Source organism: Glycine max, chromosome 2 (genome assembly GCF_000004515.6).
Source record: "Glycine max cultivar Williams 82 chromosome 2, Glycine_max_v4.0, whole genome shotgun sequence".
In the NCBI taxonomy this organism is placed as follows: domain Eukaryota; kingdom Viridiplantae; phylum Streptophyta; class Magnoliopsida; order Fabales; family Fabaceae; genus Glycine; species Glycine max.
This window is the reverse complement of record NC_016089.4, coordinates 45,998,202-46,018,308: the sequence shown is the minus strand read 5'-3', so window position 1 is coordinate 46,018,308 and position 20,107 is coordinate 45,998,202. Positions and strand designations below refer to the sequence as shown.

The 20,107-nt window shown below is 30.2% G+C and overlaps 2 protein-coding genes and 1 long non-coding RNA gene across 3 annotated transcripts; 1 reads left to right on the top strand and 2 right to left on the bottom strand.

The window, feature by feature from the left end:
• Positions 1-1,915: 1,915 nt before the first annotated feature.
• LOC100819772 (uncharacterized) lies at positions 1,916-2,608 on the bottom strand (the record flags this gene model as incomplete). Its single annotated transcript, XM_014773339.2, is given in 1 exon segment — positions 1,916-2,608. A coding segment is annotated over 1 exon segment (426 nt), but the record flags the coding sequence as incomplete, so codon positions are not given.
• An 8,281-nt stretch (positions 2,609-10,889) lies between these two features.
• On the bottom strand, positions 10,890-12,662 carry LOC100500612 (uncharacterized acetyltransferase At3g50280). Its single transcript, XM_003519332.5, has one exon. The coding sequence runs from the start codon at positions 12,531-12,533 to the stop codon at positions 11,097-11,099; it is 1,437 nt and encodes a 478-aa protein (XP_003519380.1). The 5' UTR covers positions 12,534-12,662; the 3' UTR covers positions 10,890-11,096.
• Positions 12,663-13,193: 531 nt separating this feature from the next.
• On the top strand, positions 13,194-18,691 carry LOC106798018 (uncharacterized). The gene is made up of 3 exons (XR_001387330.2): positions 13,194-13,452; positions 15,658-15,811; positions 18,302-18,691. It is a non-coding gene; the product is annotated as an uncharacterized lncRNA (long non-coding RNA).
• Positions 18,692-20,107: the final 1,416 nt, after the last annotated feature.

Here is a 20,107-nt window from a genome sequence, read left to right as displayed (position 1 = left end):
CCTTAATCAGACATCATAACATTCCAACATATCAGGAGTCACAAAAGGATAGTTTAGAGTAATGATATGATATATTAATAATCACAAGCCCAAATCAATGGTTCACTCTTGACAGCTACATTATTGACATCACCACTGCTTCCTGCGCACTTGAACATAATCTAATTTTACTAATACTGAGTACTGAGTATAACTTGACTGATCAACTTGAGCATTAATCTTAGTTAATACTTGATACTCCATTAATGCAGAGGTATAGAAATCCAAGCTTGGCAAGCAAATTATATCTTACTACTAGTTATATTCAAGCGAAATCATGCAAACTCGTGTGATGGTCAGTTTTTGCTTTTGATAAGTTTATCACTATATAACTTTCAACAGCTTATTTAAAAATAAAGAATCCTAGCATTACTCTTTTTTCTATGTCCTCACACCGATACTCTATATGCAGGAATTATCATTGAAAAAATAGGTACCATGAAAACCTCTCTAAAATGTTACCATTAGGCCCCGGCTACAGAGGTACTTTTGTTCATACTTCTTCGTGTTATATACTGACCTTGTTTGGATGGATAAATTTATTAATAAACACTCATGGGAGAAGAAATAGGAAGGTAAAATTAATCAAATTTCACCCATAAGTTAAAATAAAATTATACACCTCAACTTTTAGACCAGTTACATGAAATAAAAAAGGTGAGGTGCATATGTTGAAATTTAACTTATAATGGGAGAAGTTTGATTAATTTTTACTTTCTTATTTTCTCTCCTAAGGGCTTGTTGAGAAGTTTATCCAAATTGGATGCAATTCCTTTCTATTAGATTTTGGTTTTGTTGTCTTGCCCTGTCTTTTTTAGGTGAGTGTCTAAGATGATTCTTCCTGTACAAATGCTGACAATGTACTTTGTTTTATGTAGGTAAAGTGCAAAACTCACAGCCTTGAATGGTTTGGATGCAAGACTTAAGAAGTTACCCTGATCTTGTCATTGATGGAAAGCTTCCCCTTAAGCCATGAGGTCACGAACCATCTACAAGTTGGTTATTTGGCTGTTATCAAATGGTCCTGGAATTTAGGTTGAATTGTTTTTTTCTGATCCACATCACTTGGTTTAAATTTAGCAAAGGGTTTTAAATCTATATTTCACATTAGTAACTGGTTTTTTTTTAAATGATACGATTTTTCTTTCTTTATTAGAGTTTCTTTAACAAAACAAGCTGCTTTCTTCAGTTTTTTTTAGCAGGTTTATTCCACTATAGTCTTTCATGATGTCATGTTTTATTTACTTAGGATGTATTATTCAACCTGCTACCAAATCTTAATTTCACTAATCTGATCAAGGGCTTTCGCACGTTTAGAATGTGAATTTAATGTTAAGTGTGAATGTTATAGTCTTCTGCAGTTTCCTTTCTAGGGTATTGATCCTTTGTCCTAGTTGTATAGTGAAAATGAATGATATTATATGCTGGTAAAGTAACTATCGTCTCTCATTAGTAGTGTAATTGCACTCCACAACTTGTTAACAAGGTGAGATACACTAACTGAATCATGCTGCCATTGTTTGTTACTGTTGTTTGCTGATTTTGGTTTTAACTTCAGCGCTATTTATTATATTATGGAAGTAACAACTTCAGAAACTTCAGAGTGAAAATCAATTTAGTCCTCCTTAAGGATTTCACAGTGGTGTTTCTCCACTTTCATGAGCTTCTGTCAATTCATATATAATAATATGGGATTATTTGTTTGGAATTACCTTCAATTAAATACAAGTTTTGTATCCAGGACATTGCTAGATGAGATAACTTATCAAGTTAAACATACTGTAAAATCATTACTGTGGTTTATATGTCTTTAAACATCGCCCTCACAAATAGTACGTACTTATTATGTAGCCATTTATTTAGTTCTAGCGTAACAATGAAATTTCTAATATCGGAACTATATTAAAGAACTGAGATTGATTGTACTGGACCGGGAACATAACAAAAGCTGCAGTAAGTAAACTATATTTCAATATCTGTTGTGAGAAAATGAAAACCTTATGCTTGTATACTTCTAACTAACAAAGAAAAATGAAAAGAAATGCATTGTAACATGTACAAGTGTATAATAAAGACTATGCCTATGTTGAATACAACAAAATATGAAGCCAAAATCAAAGGGCAAAACCCGATTACAGTAAATTCAATCCTCCTCTGTATCATCCTCAGCTAAAATCGATTCCTCAAATTCAGCATCCATAATAACCCCATCCATGACATGGACAAGAATCTCCTTCTTCCTAACATCTACTATTTCTGATCAAATCCTATTAACAACAAGCATTCCATTGATATCTTTTGAGAAGTACAAGGGAAACCCAGATGAGGAATCATAGTTCACAAGCTCACCCAATTGCACATTAGCCAAAGAAAGTGTCCCAGGAACAGCTGAAAACCCCAATATACGACTCACAATCGCATAGGTATCATTGAACTTGTCCGGTTTGAAACTATCATTCACCGACAGACGCAGATCTCGCTTGAAAGCATCCTCGGACGGAACCAAAACAGTAAAGGCAAGATCTTGTGGCAACATGTCAAGCATCATTTCCCCAAAAGTGGCAACATGTCAAGCATCATTTCCCCAAATTTCATTTAAGACATTAATTGAAATATTCATAAATTAAATTATAGACAATCTGCATATTTTAATTACAAAGATATTTCATAAATTTCTTTTTAGGGTTTTCATTTTGTTTGTTTGATTTCTTTAACAAAATAGCATTTTTATCGGATATTTTGAAGACTTGCTTTGGTGAAATCATGATTTTTGGAAAAATATTAATTGTATTTATTATTTAAAACAAATAATAACTTTCCAATATTTTTTCTCAAAACTAAAATTAAATATAGTGTCTATAATAATCTGAAAAATATAATCATCCTATAAAATAAAACTATTTTTGTACAAAAAAATACAGACCCTCTTTTTTTTGTCTTATAATAACAAATAAAGGCAAGAGTTCAGTAGTGCTTCATACGTAAGAAAGCCCAATTTTCTCTAATAAGGGCTTGGCATAGACCTCTTAATGACTTCACGCAGTATTGATCACGGGAATTGGTAATCTAACTTCCACAGATACTAAGTTCACCCAAGCCTTTAAATATACTTTTTTTTTACCAAGATACCCTAGATGGAAACATTTTTTATTTGTTTCCTCAACAAGATCTTATTGAAATACATAACATATACAACGGACAATTATTTCTGTTGTGTTGTTAGGGGTGTAATTTCACAATATTCTGTCAAGGGTATTTTGGTAAAAAAAGTCATTAAAAGGTTGTGGGTGAACTTTTCAAAACAGTTGTGAGAATAACAATCCTTGTTGATCATTCATAAGAAGGCCCAATATTTACAATTAAAGGTTGTGTTTTACTTCCTGCACCCCTATAATTGGGAAATGCAAGAAGCAAAAGAGTAGAGCCGAAAGTAAAAGACTTAAGGTTTTCTTAAGTTCCCCTTAGGCCTTAGCTACGATGGACCAGGCCTGAGGTTCCCTCCTGCCTTTGCAAAACGCCACAGCGGTGATAAAACTTGTATTTCGACAAAGCCCAAAATCATGACATTTTAATATGATCGAGAGAATCACATAGCTAAACCAAAAATGAAATATGACAATAAAGGAAATGAAAGAAACAGTACAAAAGGGGTATTACTGGGATAATGGCTTGTTTAGGGTCCAACTTAAAACATGAAGATAATGAGAGAAAAAATGAACGAGGATAATGAGAACGATCTTTTGACAAAAAAACTAGAGATAGGTAAGAAAGTGATTTTATGGCACAAAAAATACAACGAAAAAAAATTTAATGACATAAAAAAATCAACTTGTTTCGGTACATTAAATAAATCAATTTAACTTCAACTATAAAATCAACTAAAGAAAATGACTTTAATCTTCCTTTCAGTTCAATTATAGTTTTCGGTGTTAGCTACAATGTTAGGGTGCATATGAATTATCAATATAGAATAATCATTGGATCTAAATATATATTTTTATTTCAAAAGTATACAAAAATCATTAAAATAAAAATTTGTATATATTTTTAATTTTTCATAAAAAATATTCAAATATAATTTTTTTACTTATTTTTAATTTAAAAGCCTTTTATATTATAAAATTACACTAAAAAGGGGTTTAATTACAAATTTTACCACCAAACTTTCATTATTTCTCAAATTTTACTACTCAAGTTTTATTTTACAAATTTTACCATCTAACTTAAATAATTTTATATATTTTTTCATTCAATTATTTTCACGAATTTTACTGTCCAACTTTCAATATTTCATAAATTTTATCATCTAAATTTTTAATTTTTATGTATTTTACCATCACATTGATAACAAAACTATATAAAAATTAATTTTTTTAGATTTTTGTGTATTGATTGTAGTTACAATCAATGTAAAAAAATGACTTTCTACTTCAATAGTGATTATAACGGATGTAAAAAATAACTTTACTAAATCAATTATAGTTACGATCGATGTCAAAAGTTAAAATCATCAATATTTCATTTGTAGTGATAAAATGCACAAAATTGAAAACATAAATAGTAAAATTTGCAATTAAGTAAAAAAAAAAACTCTTATATAATTAATTGGAATTTATTGATCTAAAGATCTAGTAAAATACTATAAAATTATCTTTAAAAAGTTTATTATACATATAATGGAATATCATTGATCAGGGGCGAAGTGAAAAATGACTTGGGGTGATTGGCCGACCTTAAAGTGTTGACTTTTAGCGTATATAATGGTCACACCATTGATGATTGGTTATTAAAAATAAAATGTTCACAGACATGTATTACGATATTATTAATTATCATTCACAAATTAGATTTTTTTTTTATATTGTTTTCATCCTTTTGTACTTTCATTAATATTCTTACAGTATTGCTACTTGATAAATATTTCTTAGCTCCAGCGTTACAAAATTCATTTCCTCCCATTTTAGAGAAATATCTTTTAGCTCACAACGCTTATTGGAATATCTTTTTCCTCAAGTTATATAATTATCACTTCGTTAAAAGAGTTTGGTAAAAATATACCTTCATCCTCTTCCCCTCTTCAAAATCTTTTTTTCTCCCTTTTCATTATAAAATATCCCCCTTTTTTTATTTTGAATAACATTATAAAATATCCCTAACATCATAGACGACTTTTATTAAATTTGTTGCATACGTACTTTAACTTGGGAAGAAGACAAACTCCCTATCCCCAAAAGTTTCTTTTGGCTTTAAATGTGGTTGAACAAACTCGTTTTACAACAAAGGTTGGTGAAGACTAGCCTGGCCGGTGCAAACAGCTATATATTATTATTAGCACATGAGAATTAGTTGCAATTGATCACTACAGTTATTGTGCTATGACCGTGTCAATAATGGAAATTCCTGTGTGAAATGATATTGACCCTTGTTGGAAGATACGTTTGGGGTTTAAATTTGCGGTATGAGAATTGAAAACTGCATTGGCAGACTACTGCAAATGTTAATAAAAGTAATGCAGCGTGGACCATTCATCATTTTTCATTCCATGAACCCACAAGGTTCATTGTACGAGCAGTTACCACATCGTGTGAGATACCACCAAATTCCAAAAACCTAATGCGTTCTACGAATAATATTTGTGGACTGACAGTGAGTGTCGAAAATTTGTATGCCGGCATGCGCATGCACTAGCATTGCCCTAGTGTACTAGACATGTGGGGGATTAGAGTTTAGGGAAGCAAGTTGAATTGTACATTGCTATTTAATTATTTATTACAATAATAATAAATACTTTCATTTGTCTCTAATTATAAATAAATATATATATATATATATATATATATTTATAGATGTATTAATAATTCTTTTCTTATATATTTTTATTTAATTTTTTCTCTCCAAACTTTCATTAAGAATAATTAAGTGGAGAGAGAGATAAGAAAAGAATAATTTTAAGATTATAATATAATTAATTGAATTAATTAAAAGATCTTATAATTAAAGATAAGAAGATAGACAATGTTTATTATGAAAAAAATAGTTTTTAAAGATGTTTTATGTTTTTTTTCTATTAAAATTTTGATGTTTCAATTGATTTTGATCGAGGACTATGAATATTCTTCACAGAAGTTAATTTTATTGAAGTTAAGAATATTTGCATTATGATGAAGATAAAATGGACCTGTTATGAACTGTTCTATATTTGGGATTCAGAGCCAATTCGTATTATGGGCCATTTTGTTTCGAAAGTGTTGCACTAAACCTTATTATTCAGAAGAACTACAATATAATTAAATTAACTCTTCTAATAGTTTTTTATGTATAGAAAATTCGAATTCACGACTTGCTTAAGGAAGACATGCATGTATTAATTGAATTAACCACTCTTTCGTCACCAAATCACTTCTACTGTTGAGATAAAAATAAACAAGAAAAAAAACAGTTTTTATTCTCTTATTTAATTAAATACAAAAAATTATAATTATATTAAATATTTTTCCTCCAATTAAAGAGAAAGAAGTTGTTACCCATTTTTTTATCTATTGACCAATTAAGAGTAAATTGATTTCTCAAGTTTTTCAAGTCAATTAAGTATCCCTGATTGAAAATTAAAATTAAGAAAACTTGATTCTATAGTTGATTTTTTTTCTTTCTAACCCTTTTTTTTACACCTTTAAATTGTCATTTTTACTCAATTTCACAAAATAAACCAATTAAAAATGAGTTCATTTGGTGATCATGATGGAATATATTGGATAACAAGATAAAATATTAAAGAATAGAAACAAGATAAGCTTTTATCCCTATTTTGGTTTATTAGGCTTATATTAGATAAGGATAGTTACTTTAATTTATAGTAATATATATATATATATATATATATATATATATATATATATATATTGTATATCAAGGAAAACATTACCCTTACAAAAAATAGTGGTAGTAATAGGAATATCAATTACAATAATCATATAATTTAGGGGATTGACAACAAGAAAAATAATAATAAAATATGATGATTGTGATAGAAGTGATAATGATAATAAACTGTAAATGATGGTAATAATAATTAGAATAATAGCAATGTGGTATTTGTAATTACAAAAGCAAGACTAGTAATAGTAGGGTGATAATTGTGGTCTTGGAAACCGTAATGGTCACAATCACAATGATCCTATATAATAACACTTGCACTAATGATAATATGGTGATAATGATCATAATATAGGGATGTCCACCAAGTTTTTGACAAAAATAAAAATTAATTATAGTAAATATTTATACAAGTTGAAAAATAAATTGAATAATATAAAATAAAGGTCGGAGAAATAATTTTTTTCTATTTTATATTATTTGTTCATAATGTACTTCCCCATGTAGGATAACTTTTTCAAATTAATGAATATGTAAGATAAGTAAATAAAATAAGTTTATGTTATCCTATCAACTCATAAAATATAAATTAAATATGATAATATACCTTGTATGTTATATTTTTATCATGGCACTTATAAGTTAGTTCTTAAAAAATCTTAATTAAAAATAATTCTAATTAAAAGGATTAAAAATACAATTAGGCCAAAACTTTTATTTTATTTTATTTCTCTACGATCATATCATTTCTGTTTCCACTTCTTTTCACCAAAATCAAACAAAAATACCTACAGGTAACTCTTGCAGTTGTGTAATTGTCATCATGCTGTTGTCCAGGACAAACTTCATGGACAAAATGTCCCTCTTGCTGCATGATTTGTCAAAAAAGAAAATTGTTGGTACTTTGACAAAATGAAAAATTGTTGCCAGCCGAATAATGTCATAAGATTAGCCTAAGCTTATTTTACGCTGATGAATTCAATGTTTTTATGCTTGTCTGATTTTTCTTCCAACTAACAATTAACCTTCTTTTCGTTCTAACTCCATATTATCATTTTTATTATCTGATTTATTTTCCACGTTTGATGTCAGTGATTTCGAAAGGATAATATTTTTAATTAATTAATTTAGAATTTTTAAACTAATTTAATACCTGTTAATAATAGATAATTAATTTACTTTTACCTGTTTTATATGACTTGATTCTTTGATTTGTGCCTCACACAAGAAGAATGTGAATTCACACGTTCAAGCTAAAATTATTTGGGATTAATTGAACTTTATGTGTCAAAGATCAAACCATAATTCGTAATCCTAGACAGCTACAACAACAGTTTGTCCCCGTTAAAATCATAAATATCCACTTATTTAGGGTAAATAGTCACTTTTGCTTCTCAATATTTAATTCGTTGACAAATACATCATTAAAAGATAAAAATAAAGAATTTAGTTCCTGAAAGTATAAAAAGTACGACAAGTCGACAAATATGTTATGCCGTTAACTTTCTTCCGTCACCGTTAATAAAATAACCTACGTGACATGGAGGGGCTAATTTGTCATGGAAATAATTGTCAATATGGATTGTCAATATATGAGCATATTTGTCATAATATTTTTTTGACTTTTCGTCTTCCCATCCGCTGACAAATATGTCCCTGAAAGATAAAAATGTAAAATTGAATCCTCGAAGGTATAAGAAATATGACAAATATATCCGGACGTTAATAATAAATTGTATAGGAGAGAATCTATGGAAAAATGGATTAAAAAATAGTAAAATACAACTTAAGATTTAAACTTTTATATTTTGATTATCTATCTATTTATTCATCTGTCAAATTGTTAATTAGTTTTTTTAATTAATCAATATAATTACTTATTTTTCAAAATAAAATAAAATTCTTTAGTTTTATGATATAAAAAAATTGAGTTACCATTTAAAAAAATGAAAGTCTTTTATTTCTTGAAATTTTTTGTTTCTTCAATTAATTATTAATCTTTATTAAGCATTCTGTCACAGTATGTCAAATGGAATGCAAGGTCGCTGCAGTCCTTAAATCAGCGAGGGATACAACACTACGTCCCAAAGGTAAAGAATAAACCTCTCTATTAGTTTTTTTTTGTTTTTTTTAAGTTAACCTCTATATTAGTTTGAACATTATTGTATTTTTTATTTAAATTTATTTGGGTTCTTTATTTGTTAGTAACTATTTTCATTTAATTCATAATACGTATAATAAGTGTTATCTCAAATAGAAGCACATAAGATTTATCCAAGGAATTCTTTCATATTTGATATATATATATATATATATATATATATATATATATATATATATATATATATTATTGATTAAGAAAAAAAAAATTTATGATTCCACTTTAGCTTTATCTAGTTTAAATTTTGTGAGATTTTTTTTTATAAAAATAGTTGATTAAATTATTTTTTAAAAATAAATAAATAAATAAATTTGGTCCCGCGGCTGGTTGTATTTTTTCTACTCAAAATTCTCGACATATTATTTTCAATATAAATATGATGACACTTAAGTTGGAATTGTGTATGGAATAATTTTAAAGATTAAAAGTGAGAAATTTAGTAGACATTTGATAAAATTATAAAATATAAGATAAAAAAATTTTAATAGCAAAGATTAAGGTTTGACAAGGAAATCAAAATAATAAAAATATTTATATTAAAAGAAAATTTAAATACTATATTGCGTAAGTATTAAACGAATAAGAGCAGTAAATTATAAATAATAATAATAATAATAATAATAATAATTAGTCACAATCTATTATTAATATTCAGATATATTTGTTGTACTTTTTATACTTTCAGAGACTAATTTATGCATTTTCATCTTTTAGGGACGCATTTGTTAGCGGGATGAAAAGATAAAAAATTAAAAAAAATATTATGACAAATATGCTTCTATACTGCCAATCTACGATGACAATCATTTCACTGACAAATTTGTCCCTCTATATCACGTAGACTATTTTATTAACGGTGATGAATCAAAATTAACGGCATGACATACTTGTCGCACTTTTTATATTTTCAAGGACTAAATTTTATATTTTCATATTTGAAAGACATATTTATAAATGAATTAGACAGAATAAAAGTAACTATTTATTCACTTATTTATCTCTAATTTTACTTTTCTTATTACATCCATTAATTCTCTCTCTCTTTTCGTCCAATCCATCTCAGTTTTAGATTGTCGGGACTGTTGTCCCTTGCTGTGTTTTATGCTGGGGTCTCTTTTGGCCTTTTCCTATTTAACTTGTCCCAAATCAAAGTCAACGAAAAACAATCCAATATTCCAACGTGACGGCACTGTCTACAAATTTCATTTATTAGGGAAAGTGGAGCAACTTGTTCTGTGTCCGAAAACTTTGTACATCTGAATTTGGTTGATATAAATCATCTAGATATTGACATCGAGTGCATTTAATCAAGTGGTATGTATGGTAGGGTTGGATAGAGTCAAAATAAAAGCGCTACATTCAGCTGTCCGTAAAAAATACACACTTCAATTCAACAGTCAAGTCTCTAAAAGGACTCTAACGTGCCTTTATTCAACTCACAATCCAGTACGGCAGTCAGTACTTGATCCAATCCCACGTTTTTTTTTTCAATGCTTGGCTCCAATCCAACGAAACGACTCTTCTTCAATTTTAGTCTTCAAGATTCACACTATACATTAATTTGTTTTCATCTTCATTTTTAATAACTCTTAACTTGCATTAACGTTCCAGATTTAAATTGATTGGTACACGTTTTATTATACTATAAAGAATCAAAGTAATCATGTCAATGTTGTAAACCGAATTGTGAGATTTTTTTAATATTAAAAGTCCAAGTTAATTGGTGATATTAATTATATAATTTTTATTACAACTGTCTCTGAAAACTCTATCACGAATCCCATGCTCGAAGAGAAACGAAAAGGAAAACATTTCATAAGGTGAAAAACATCATACTCAAATTAAAATTATAAAAAAAAGTACAGAGAGAAACGCTAAAAAAAAAAAAATAAGACTATGTCACAATGATACAGCCCCCACTCCCGAATAAAGTCATCCCCACCGTCCGAACAGAACACGAGCATGACGTGACCATGCGAGCAAGTAGTTATAATACGCTGGATGCACCATAGCTCGACACGTGTCATAATTGACACGTTGCATATTTCATGAATTCGGGATCAGACTCTAGCGCCTCCATGGTTTCGGGCGCTAGAACAACCTCCAAATCAACGGTCCCTGTTCCATCTCTTCCGGGAAACGCTGAGATCTTACCGTCAAATTTGTTCGCTCTTCCGCTTCGCACCGCGAGTGGTCTTCCCCACCCGAAATTGTTATCGTACATTGGAAACCTCGGAGAACTACCCATTGTGATGGATGCACCGTCAGGGTTCCCAAGTGGGAAGCACCTCGGGTTGCGCTCCCAATCCTCTACGAAGCGCCGCACCATAGTGTCGTCGTGCGCCTTCACGTTTTTGTTCAGCTGCTCCGCGCACCACCGTAGATCCCTGGATAACACCTCACCCGCGGAAGCATAAGTAGGCACGCTCTGAATCGCGTTCCCGAAGTAATACGCTTCCAGTTTGGGTTCTAACCGGTGGCGACAGTTAACCGCCATTCTAAACGTCGTCGTTTTGGACGAAGGAAATTTCCTCGCTCGCGTCACCCCGCGCCACAGAAGCGCGCACACTGATTGAAACGACGAAATTTCCACCGTTTGCGGTTTCGAAATCGAATTTGAATTCACCTTGAACCAGTTCTCAAGAATTGTCGTCGCCTTGTTCTCCTTTAGTAGATTATCGTTGCTTTTCTTCCGTAACAACTCGCCGGCGAAGTTGTTGTTTTCCGGCCACCGGCGGTTGTTCGCTATGGCTTTGAGTTTCTGAATCGCTTCGCGGCTGAAGCTGAATATTCTCTCGCGCAGAGGCGCGTTGGCGTCGAACGTGACCTGAGGACCGCCCTCCGGCAAACGGAGAACGGCGTCGGAGATGAGAACCGACTCGCGGTGGAAATCCGGTATATTGCGGATGCAGTTGCTGGCTCCTCTAGAGAGCTGAGCGAAGGTGTTGAAGAAATTCCAGAAGGAGGTGCCGTCGGTGACGGCGTGATTGACGGCGCAGCCGATGAAAACGCCGTCGGCGAGTTCGGTGACCTGAACGGCGAGAATCGGAGAGAAGTGACCGGTGTAGCTGACTTTCCTATCGAAGGCGAAGAATTCCTTAAAAGATTCAGGAACATCGAGTTGGGAGAGTAAGTCACAGATGCGAAGGGCAGTGGCATTGGCGTGAATGAAATCGACGCCGGCGTCGTTGCAAGCGATATAGACGTAACTGTCGGAATCGGTGATTAAACGGCCGGCGAGAGGTGGAAAGAGAGAAAGAGTGCGAGAGAGTGAGGATTTAAGGAGAGGGATCAAAGAGTGGAGTGGGAGATTGGGGTGGGTGAAGAGGCATCCCTTTTGGATGTAGTGGCAGGACAACATGGGAAGGTCCGAAACGGAGAGTTTGAGGTTTCCGAGAGTGGACTTTTGGTCTGGGAAGACGGTGCATTTGGAGAGCAAGGTGGGTACAGGAGAAGGCATTTTTGGTAGTTGATGAAGCAAAATTGGATAAAACAGATTTTTTTGTCTTTTCTTTCTTTCTTTCTCTGGCCTGCTTCTGGTGTGCCTAATTGGGTAAGTGTGGAGTGAGGTGAGGTGGGAGTGTCCCGTATATATAGGGCAGCAAAAGCTCTCTTCTTTATTTTTTTTTTTGTGAGAGGAAGCACAGATGCATGCATTTATTTTTGCTGACGCTGCAAAACTCGGTCCTCATTGTCATCTTTATTTTATTTAGGATAAATAATATTTTTTTTATAAAATAGATGAACCTGAATAAATTATATCAAAATGTTAATAAATTTTTATTGGATCAAAATATCAATATATTTTTACTAAATTAATTTATCAAATTTTAAATTTTGTTTTATTTAAAGATAGAATATAATTTAATTTTTATCTTTTTTTATCGTCACACAACATAATATAATAATAAGACTTCAAAAATTAAAAAAACAATTATGAATTAAAACAAATATAATAATATATAACATTAATCATTAAAAGTATGTTGAAAATTATATTTAAGGACTAAAAGTAAAATTAACGATTAAAATATAATTAACTATTTCTTAATAGAATTTTTGACTATTTAATTGAGATATAATGGACAATTATTTTTATAGTATATATAATGGAGAAAGTTGTAAAATAAAAAACCTTTTTTCCCCACACTCTTTCTCCGTCACCCTCTTCCCCTCTGGCCCCCTCATACTCTTTTATCCATTTGTAAAACCTTAATTTTCTCTCCCATCGAAAAAAAATCCAGGTGAAATCACGATTTGTATAGTGGAAGAAATCCAAAAGGGTGAGGTGCACGATATAAAAGGACGGAGAACTAGCTCGTGATTGTAGCAATTTGGTGTCGGTTCAATAGAGACGACTATAGCGCAGTGAAATTCATGTGAGTATGGGAATCTTTTGCTTGGTTTGTATGATGTGATTCTGATGGGTAACGGAAAACAGGGGATTTGTGTGGATATAATGTTTAGAATTGTGATTCGCGGGTTGGTTCAAATAGGACGAGTGTTAGAATTTGTCTATTTTTCCTATGCTTCTCCTTTTTGCCTTGGAAGGATACTAGCACTTAATAAATAAATAAAGACTATTTCTAAGATTGAGTTTTAAAATATTTTTATGAATTTTTAATCTCTTAAGATTTTATTAAACCATTAAAGAGCTAGTTAGTTGAAAGACACACTAAACTTGTAATGAATAAAAGAAGAACTGATATCCATTGATGTTATCTTTGGAGATATGGTTTGAAATAAGGACTTCAAAATTATTTAAGTTCTGAATAAATTGACAAGCATGTTGGGGGATTTTTATCATGGATTAAATAATCATAATAGTAAGCATAAAAACCTCTTGACACTTGGAGGAGGAGGGTGTTGTTGGCAAGCAAAATGCAGAGACACGTGGGATTGTCTCGGGGTGGAAATTATTTAAGGGAAGGTTGAATGAACTTGATTAGAGAAGAGAGATGTGGTTTGGGGTCTTGGTGGAAAATGGGGACACATATGGCCGGAAAAAAAGGGAAACGAGGACGTACTTGACTTAGATATGTTATGTAAAAAGCAAAACAAGTATCCAAAATCCAAGAAATAAAAGATGTGATGCAAATTTGGAGATTACTATGGATCTTCAAGATTTTTCTTAAAATCCCAGGAGTATCGCAGGCCCTATGGTGGGTGGTCTGCCTTCAAGGACACAATGCAAATATATGCCGTGCAATATCTGATCCGATTTGTCTTCTTATTCAATCTCTGTTTTAAATCATTCCAAAATATCACTTCAATCCATGTGTTTTTTTAATCTTTCGAAATAAATAAGTTCTAGGCTGAAAAAGAAAAGAAAAAGAATAACTTGTTCGGCTGTTCTTCAAGATAAATTAAACATATTATTTAAGAATTTTGATTAGGACAACCAATTCTAATTTGAGTAAGAGTCAATAGTTTTATCTCTTCGTAGTGGGCAATTAGTTGTTTTTTTTCTTCAATTTTCTAGCATTTGTCAAAGTTAAAATTGATTATTTATACTTCACAAGATATACATCTTCCAAGCGTTGCTCGCGTAAGAGATGAAATTAGTCTTCGAAAACATTTTTTATAAACCAAACATGTTTCTTTTGATAAGTACCAAACAATATATACAGTATAATTAACCTTTTAGGTTCATTGTAGTACTAAAGTTTTAATAATATACACGAGGTTATAAGTTGTATTCTCAATGTGAATATTATAAAATAAGAAATACAACTGTTAGACAAGGTAATCTTGATCCTTACATTACATAAATATGCTATAAGGTAAGACTTAAAGTTGTTTTATCAAAAGAAACTCCAGATTATCTTCTTATATTCCTAAAAAAAAAGTTTTTAATATTTATTCATCATAATATTTAAAATGGAAGTAATTTTAATTTTAAATTACCGTTGCTAAAAATAAACTTTACATGTCATTACTAAAATGAAAAACCTAAACTATTATCAACATATAAAAAAACTGTAATTAGCTAGTTTGTATGAGATTAAATATTCCAAATCTTAATAGTAATATTTCATAAAATAAAATAAAAATCTGAAAAATAATATTGAAGTGTTTAGCTAAGGAGCGCCGACTATTTGTGTTCTGTATGTGTGCTGTGATTTCCTGAATCCGAAAAAGGTCGGCTCCTTAGGATCTCAACTGTTTAGCTAATCCTGAACTGTTTCATATATGGATCCAGTATTGTTACGGCTACTTGAACATTATTTTATGTTGATCTTCATTTCAATATTGAAACTTAGGTTGCTAAAAAATTATAGTTAAACCAACTACTCAGAATCTCCACAACCGCCATTTCTGATTTGTCGGTTTGTGTTGGCATTCATAATATCATATTACTATATGCCATATGGTGAAGATTGTCATTACAAAATCCGCTGTATATTTAAAGATTGTGAATATATATTATTAGTATATTTATATGTGAAGAGATTTATTACTAGATAAGTTAGCTCGTAGCACATTTTGGAGTGTGGTATAGTTAATTGTTTGACTAAACATAGTATATTATAATTATGATTAAAAATATACTGGCGATGAGGAGGATTGGCTTGACATTGCAGAGTGGCATAATGTGTTCTGCCACTGTGGACAGTCCAAATTCTGAGATCCTCTTATTACAATGTACCTTGGAATCAGCCGCGTGGCTCACAGTTCAGGGCCAACCATGTAGCTTCTCTGGGTTCTATGTGTGACAGTGAACTTGACAGTTGCCAGGTGTGTGACAGTGCTATTCTGCCTAGGAATTATTACACTTCTTCTTCAGCTCCTCAGGATCAGGATGTGAGATTTTTTTTTTCTTTCAAATTACCAAAATTTAGTGCATTAGTATTTTGGTCATTAAAATATATTTTGGTTTTTTCCTTAAAAAATATATTATTTTGATTTTAGTCTTTGTTTTTTTTATTCAGTCCTTTTAATATATTTATTTTTCTAGTCTTAATTCCTATAATATTTTACTTATTTTGAATTAGTCGCTTTAAAAAATATTTGATGAAAATTTTTAAAAAATTATCTATTGATTATTTTTAATTTAAAAAGACTTAATTTTATATTTTATCACCAAAATTTTGTAATTTTATAATTTATCATTGTAGTTTATTTTGCACAAATTGTAAAATCCTACTATTCGTTTTTTTTTTCAAATGTTACCGTTCTGTTAATTTTTTGTCAAATGTCAAATAAAATAGATGTGCGAGGTGACATTGAAGATGCTCCGTTGGAATACACACAACACAATTATATAATTAACTAAAGAATTGCAATATTTTAATTTTAAAAAAATAAAATTCTAATTAAAGCTTAATTGCATATTTGACTATAATCTTTTATAAATTCACAAATTTTATCATTTTACTAATCAAGTTTCTCAAATTTTATCATCCTTCCAATTTGACATTTGACGAGGACTTAACAAGGTGGTAAAATTTAAGAATATTAAATAGTGTGATGGTAAAAATTAAACTCCGGTGATAAAATTTATAAAATTATAACAGTTTAGTGACAAAAATGTACAATTAAGACTTTAAAGAATATTTGATAGAAATTAAAATATATTTGCTTACTTATTAACAAGCTTCAATCCGTGTTTAGTTTAATTTATTTTAAAAAATAATTATTTACTTTTTGATATTTTTTAATAAAATAAAATATAAATGATTATTACTTTTAAATATAATAAACAAACATGTTATCTGTGTATGATTATTTTTTATACATACAAATGCAGCACTTAAGAACTTATTATAACCTCGTATAAATAATCCAAACCTCCTATTTTATTTAAGTCAACTCTAATGGGTTAGTCTATGATTATTTTAATTTACTTATTACTGTCTATTTTTATTAAAATGTTATCTAGTGAAATTATAAGGAAATATATAGGATTGCCTTAAAAAAGGAAATGCATAAATTAAATTAATTAAAAAAACAAAACATATATAAAAATTCGAAATACTATTTTTGTCTTTATACATAAATTTTTTTAAAGGACTAACATGTGATTAATTAAACAAATAAGGAATTATTTTAAATTTTTTAAAAATTATTGAACTAATTTACAAATAAGTTAAGAACCATTCTTATATTTTAGGAAATTTTTTATTTGTATCTAAAATAATAAAAAGTATTAAAAATACAACGGAGTATATAAAAAAAATTGGGAAAAAAACCCTGCTGAATTGATAACGTGATTAAATAGAAATGGCCAGTTGGCAAATGACATGAACCGTCGAATCTTTGTGCTATAGAACAAATTAACAAAGCTTTGGCCGGTAATTAATTCATGCACCTTCTGCCTGTGTGATGTTGACTATCAAATTGCAACAATATTTAGTTAATAAAATAATGACTCCAAGTGACGGCATACGTCAAAAATAGTCGACACCAGAAGCAACTATAATAGTTTACACATCAAACTACTATTAGCTTAATAATGAGTTTAGGTTCATTAATGAAGGTGCTGGCCGAGTGTGAGTGTTCAGCATCACAATTCATATTTAAGCAATTGTAGTAGCATTTGCATAATGAATAGTGTAATCTCCCCTCCCTCTGTACCATAAAAATAAAAATAACCCCTCTCCCCAACCTCCAACTGTGAGTTGACGTCCCTTTAATGTGGCTTGTTTCGAGAAGATTCCCATTTCTGAGGGCAAAGAAAGGTTCAGATAACCAAATAACTGGGCCATGGGAGTCGTATACGAGTTTTATTTGAAATCATTACAATTTACTTCACTATCATTTCAATTATGCTCAATTTACTGCATCACTGGCAAGGGATCTAACTGATTAATTGGTCATTGCTATCAAATTTATTTTTTATGAATAAAAAAAAAGCACTATACCACTTGAAAAGTTTAATTATATATGACTAACCACATAATTAAAAAAAAAGCTAAATTATGACAAAAACTTATTTTAAAAAAGTTTAATTTTACTTTTCTTCCCTAAAGTATTAAAATGTGTAATTTTGATTTTTTTTTTCATTTTTTATTTTACTAATTAGGTCTAAAATTTATTTATGTAAACAATGATCAGGTCCTTTTATATCTGTTTTATTATATCATCAATTTCTTAAAATTATGTAACACTTACATGTTAACGTGACAACTAACATAATTATTTTCGTATTAGCTTATGAAAAAGTAGATTAAGATACAATAAGTAGTTTGCATTCAGATGTTAATGAATTGGCTTTCTGTGTAACAGGAATTGGCTGTTGGTAGGTTACTTCATGGTAACATATATGAATGAGGGCCGGATATGATGGGGGAGTTAATTCTATATTGGTGACAATTAAGTGTTTTAGGGACATATATAGTTTTTATTACAGATTTTACTGTACAGTTGGGTGGACTATAGACTAACACTCAAAGGGACTTGCAAAGATTTTTATGTTTTGCTTTATAATTGTGTAAATGGGTTTGGGTAGCTGATAAAAAAAAAACTATATCCTGTCTTATATTTGACCACTAAACTGCTCCTAAGTTAAGAAATTTAAAAGTGAGATCAAAGGTTTTCTTCTAACTATTGAGGATGGGCATGTGGATTCTTGTTTTATTTTGGGTGGAATATTTCTTTTCATTTTTATTTCTTCTATTTTGTTTCATAGCTTCATTTATTTTACTTGGAAGAACAACAGCAAGCAGTAACCTTGGTTTTAGAAAGAAAAACGTATAGACTTCTCTCTGCCTAGCTAGTAGTTGTTGTGTGATGAATAGAATGACAGAATATTATCCATAAATAGGAACGAGAGAGTAGTTGGTTTCTCTCCCCCTTTTTTGCGGTAGTTGTCACAATGATGATGTTGTTGAGTTCTTTTATCGAATAGGTTGGATTAATGGAGTGAATGCAAGTTCAACTACTGCAATACACATAATATTCTTCCGTCTGTGTTTGGCGTGGATTACTACGTACCTGTGATATGCTATGGCCATTTTCCATGGTTCATGCTCATGATTTTAAATAACATTCCATAATTGTAATTATAATTGCAATATCAAGTTATTTTGACTCACCATAATGCAACTGTAATTGCAATCACATTAGTCACATTTTGTCACTGTAATTGTGATAGCAATTTAAAATCATGATACTAATGATGAATATGTGTGCAGGACTTGAACTTGGTCATTTATGGTCACCTACTGCTGCAGCTGCAGGTACATAGTGTTCAAAAGTCTTAAAAATGGCTTGAGAACGCACAATGTGTAGCCCTCGTTAAAATTATTATTGTGCATGTCTTCTCACGAAGAAACATATTTCGTCGTGTCATGACAAGGAGATAAGATCAACCACGCATGTACCCTCCAAATGCATGCATTATGCATGATGCCTCGGATGCAATTGTCTTCTACTAACAACAGTGTACATACACAGATGCGAAATGATCAATAATTTGGAAGAGTATTATAAACTCGCTTTTTTTTAAAAAAATTATGTACTTGATTTTTTCATTAACTAATCTTAGTCAAAACTTGATAGGTAAAATCTTTTCTTATTATCATATTTAATTTATTCATAACACTTAAACTCATTCCTCTAAATAAAAAATTCAAACCAACATCAATCAAAATGACCAACAACATTTTAATAATAACACTTTTTAACTAGCTATTTTTTTTTATCATATTTTCTGATTCTAAATTATTAAAAATTATAAAATTAAGAATTTTTTTTATTAAATATGACATGAGAAAGTATTAAAAAAATATATTAAATAATATGTTGCTAACATTTGTCACAATTATGCATCAGTATTTTATTATTTTTCTATAGGCGGGGGTTTGGCAGCTGGGCCTCGGCTAGGGGGGAGATGAACGTAGCCTGTTAAGTTTTAACACAACGTATGATTTTTTTTTAGGTGAATCCAACGTATAATCTTTGTCTCTGGAGAAAATATGAATTAATTTGTTGTTATTAACTACTTAATGATTGTCACGATATAAATTTAGTTTATTTTTAGATTTGACACTAGCTAATAAGTTCTCGACACAACTCAACTAATAGAAGTGT

Coding starts and splice junctions, on each gene's coding strand:
- LOC100500612 (XM_003519332.5), bottom strand. CDS start 12,533: ATGCCTTCTCCTGTACCCACCTTGCTCTCCAAATGCACCGTCTTCCCA.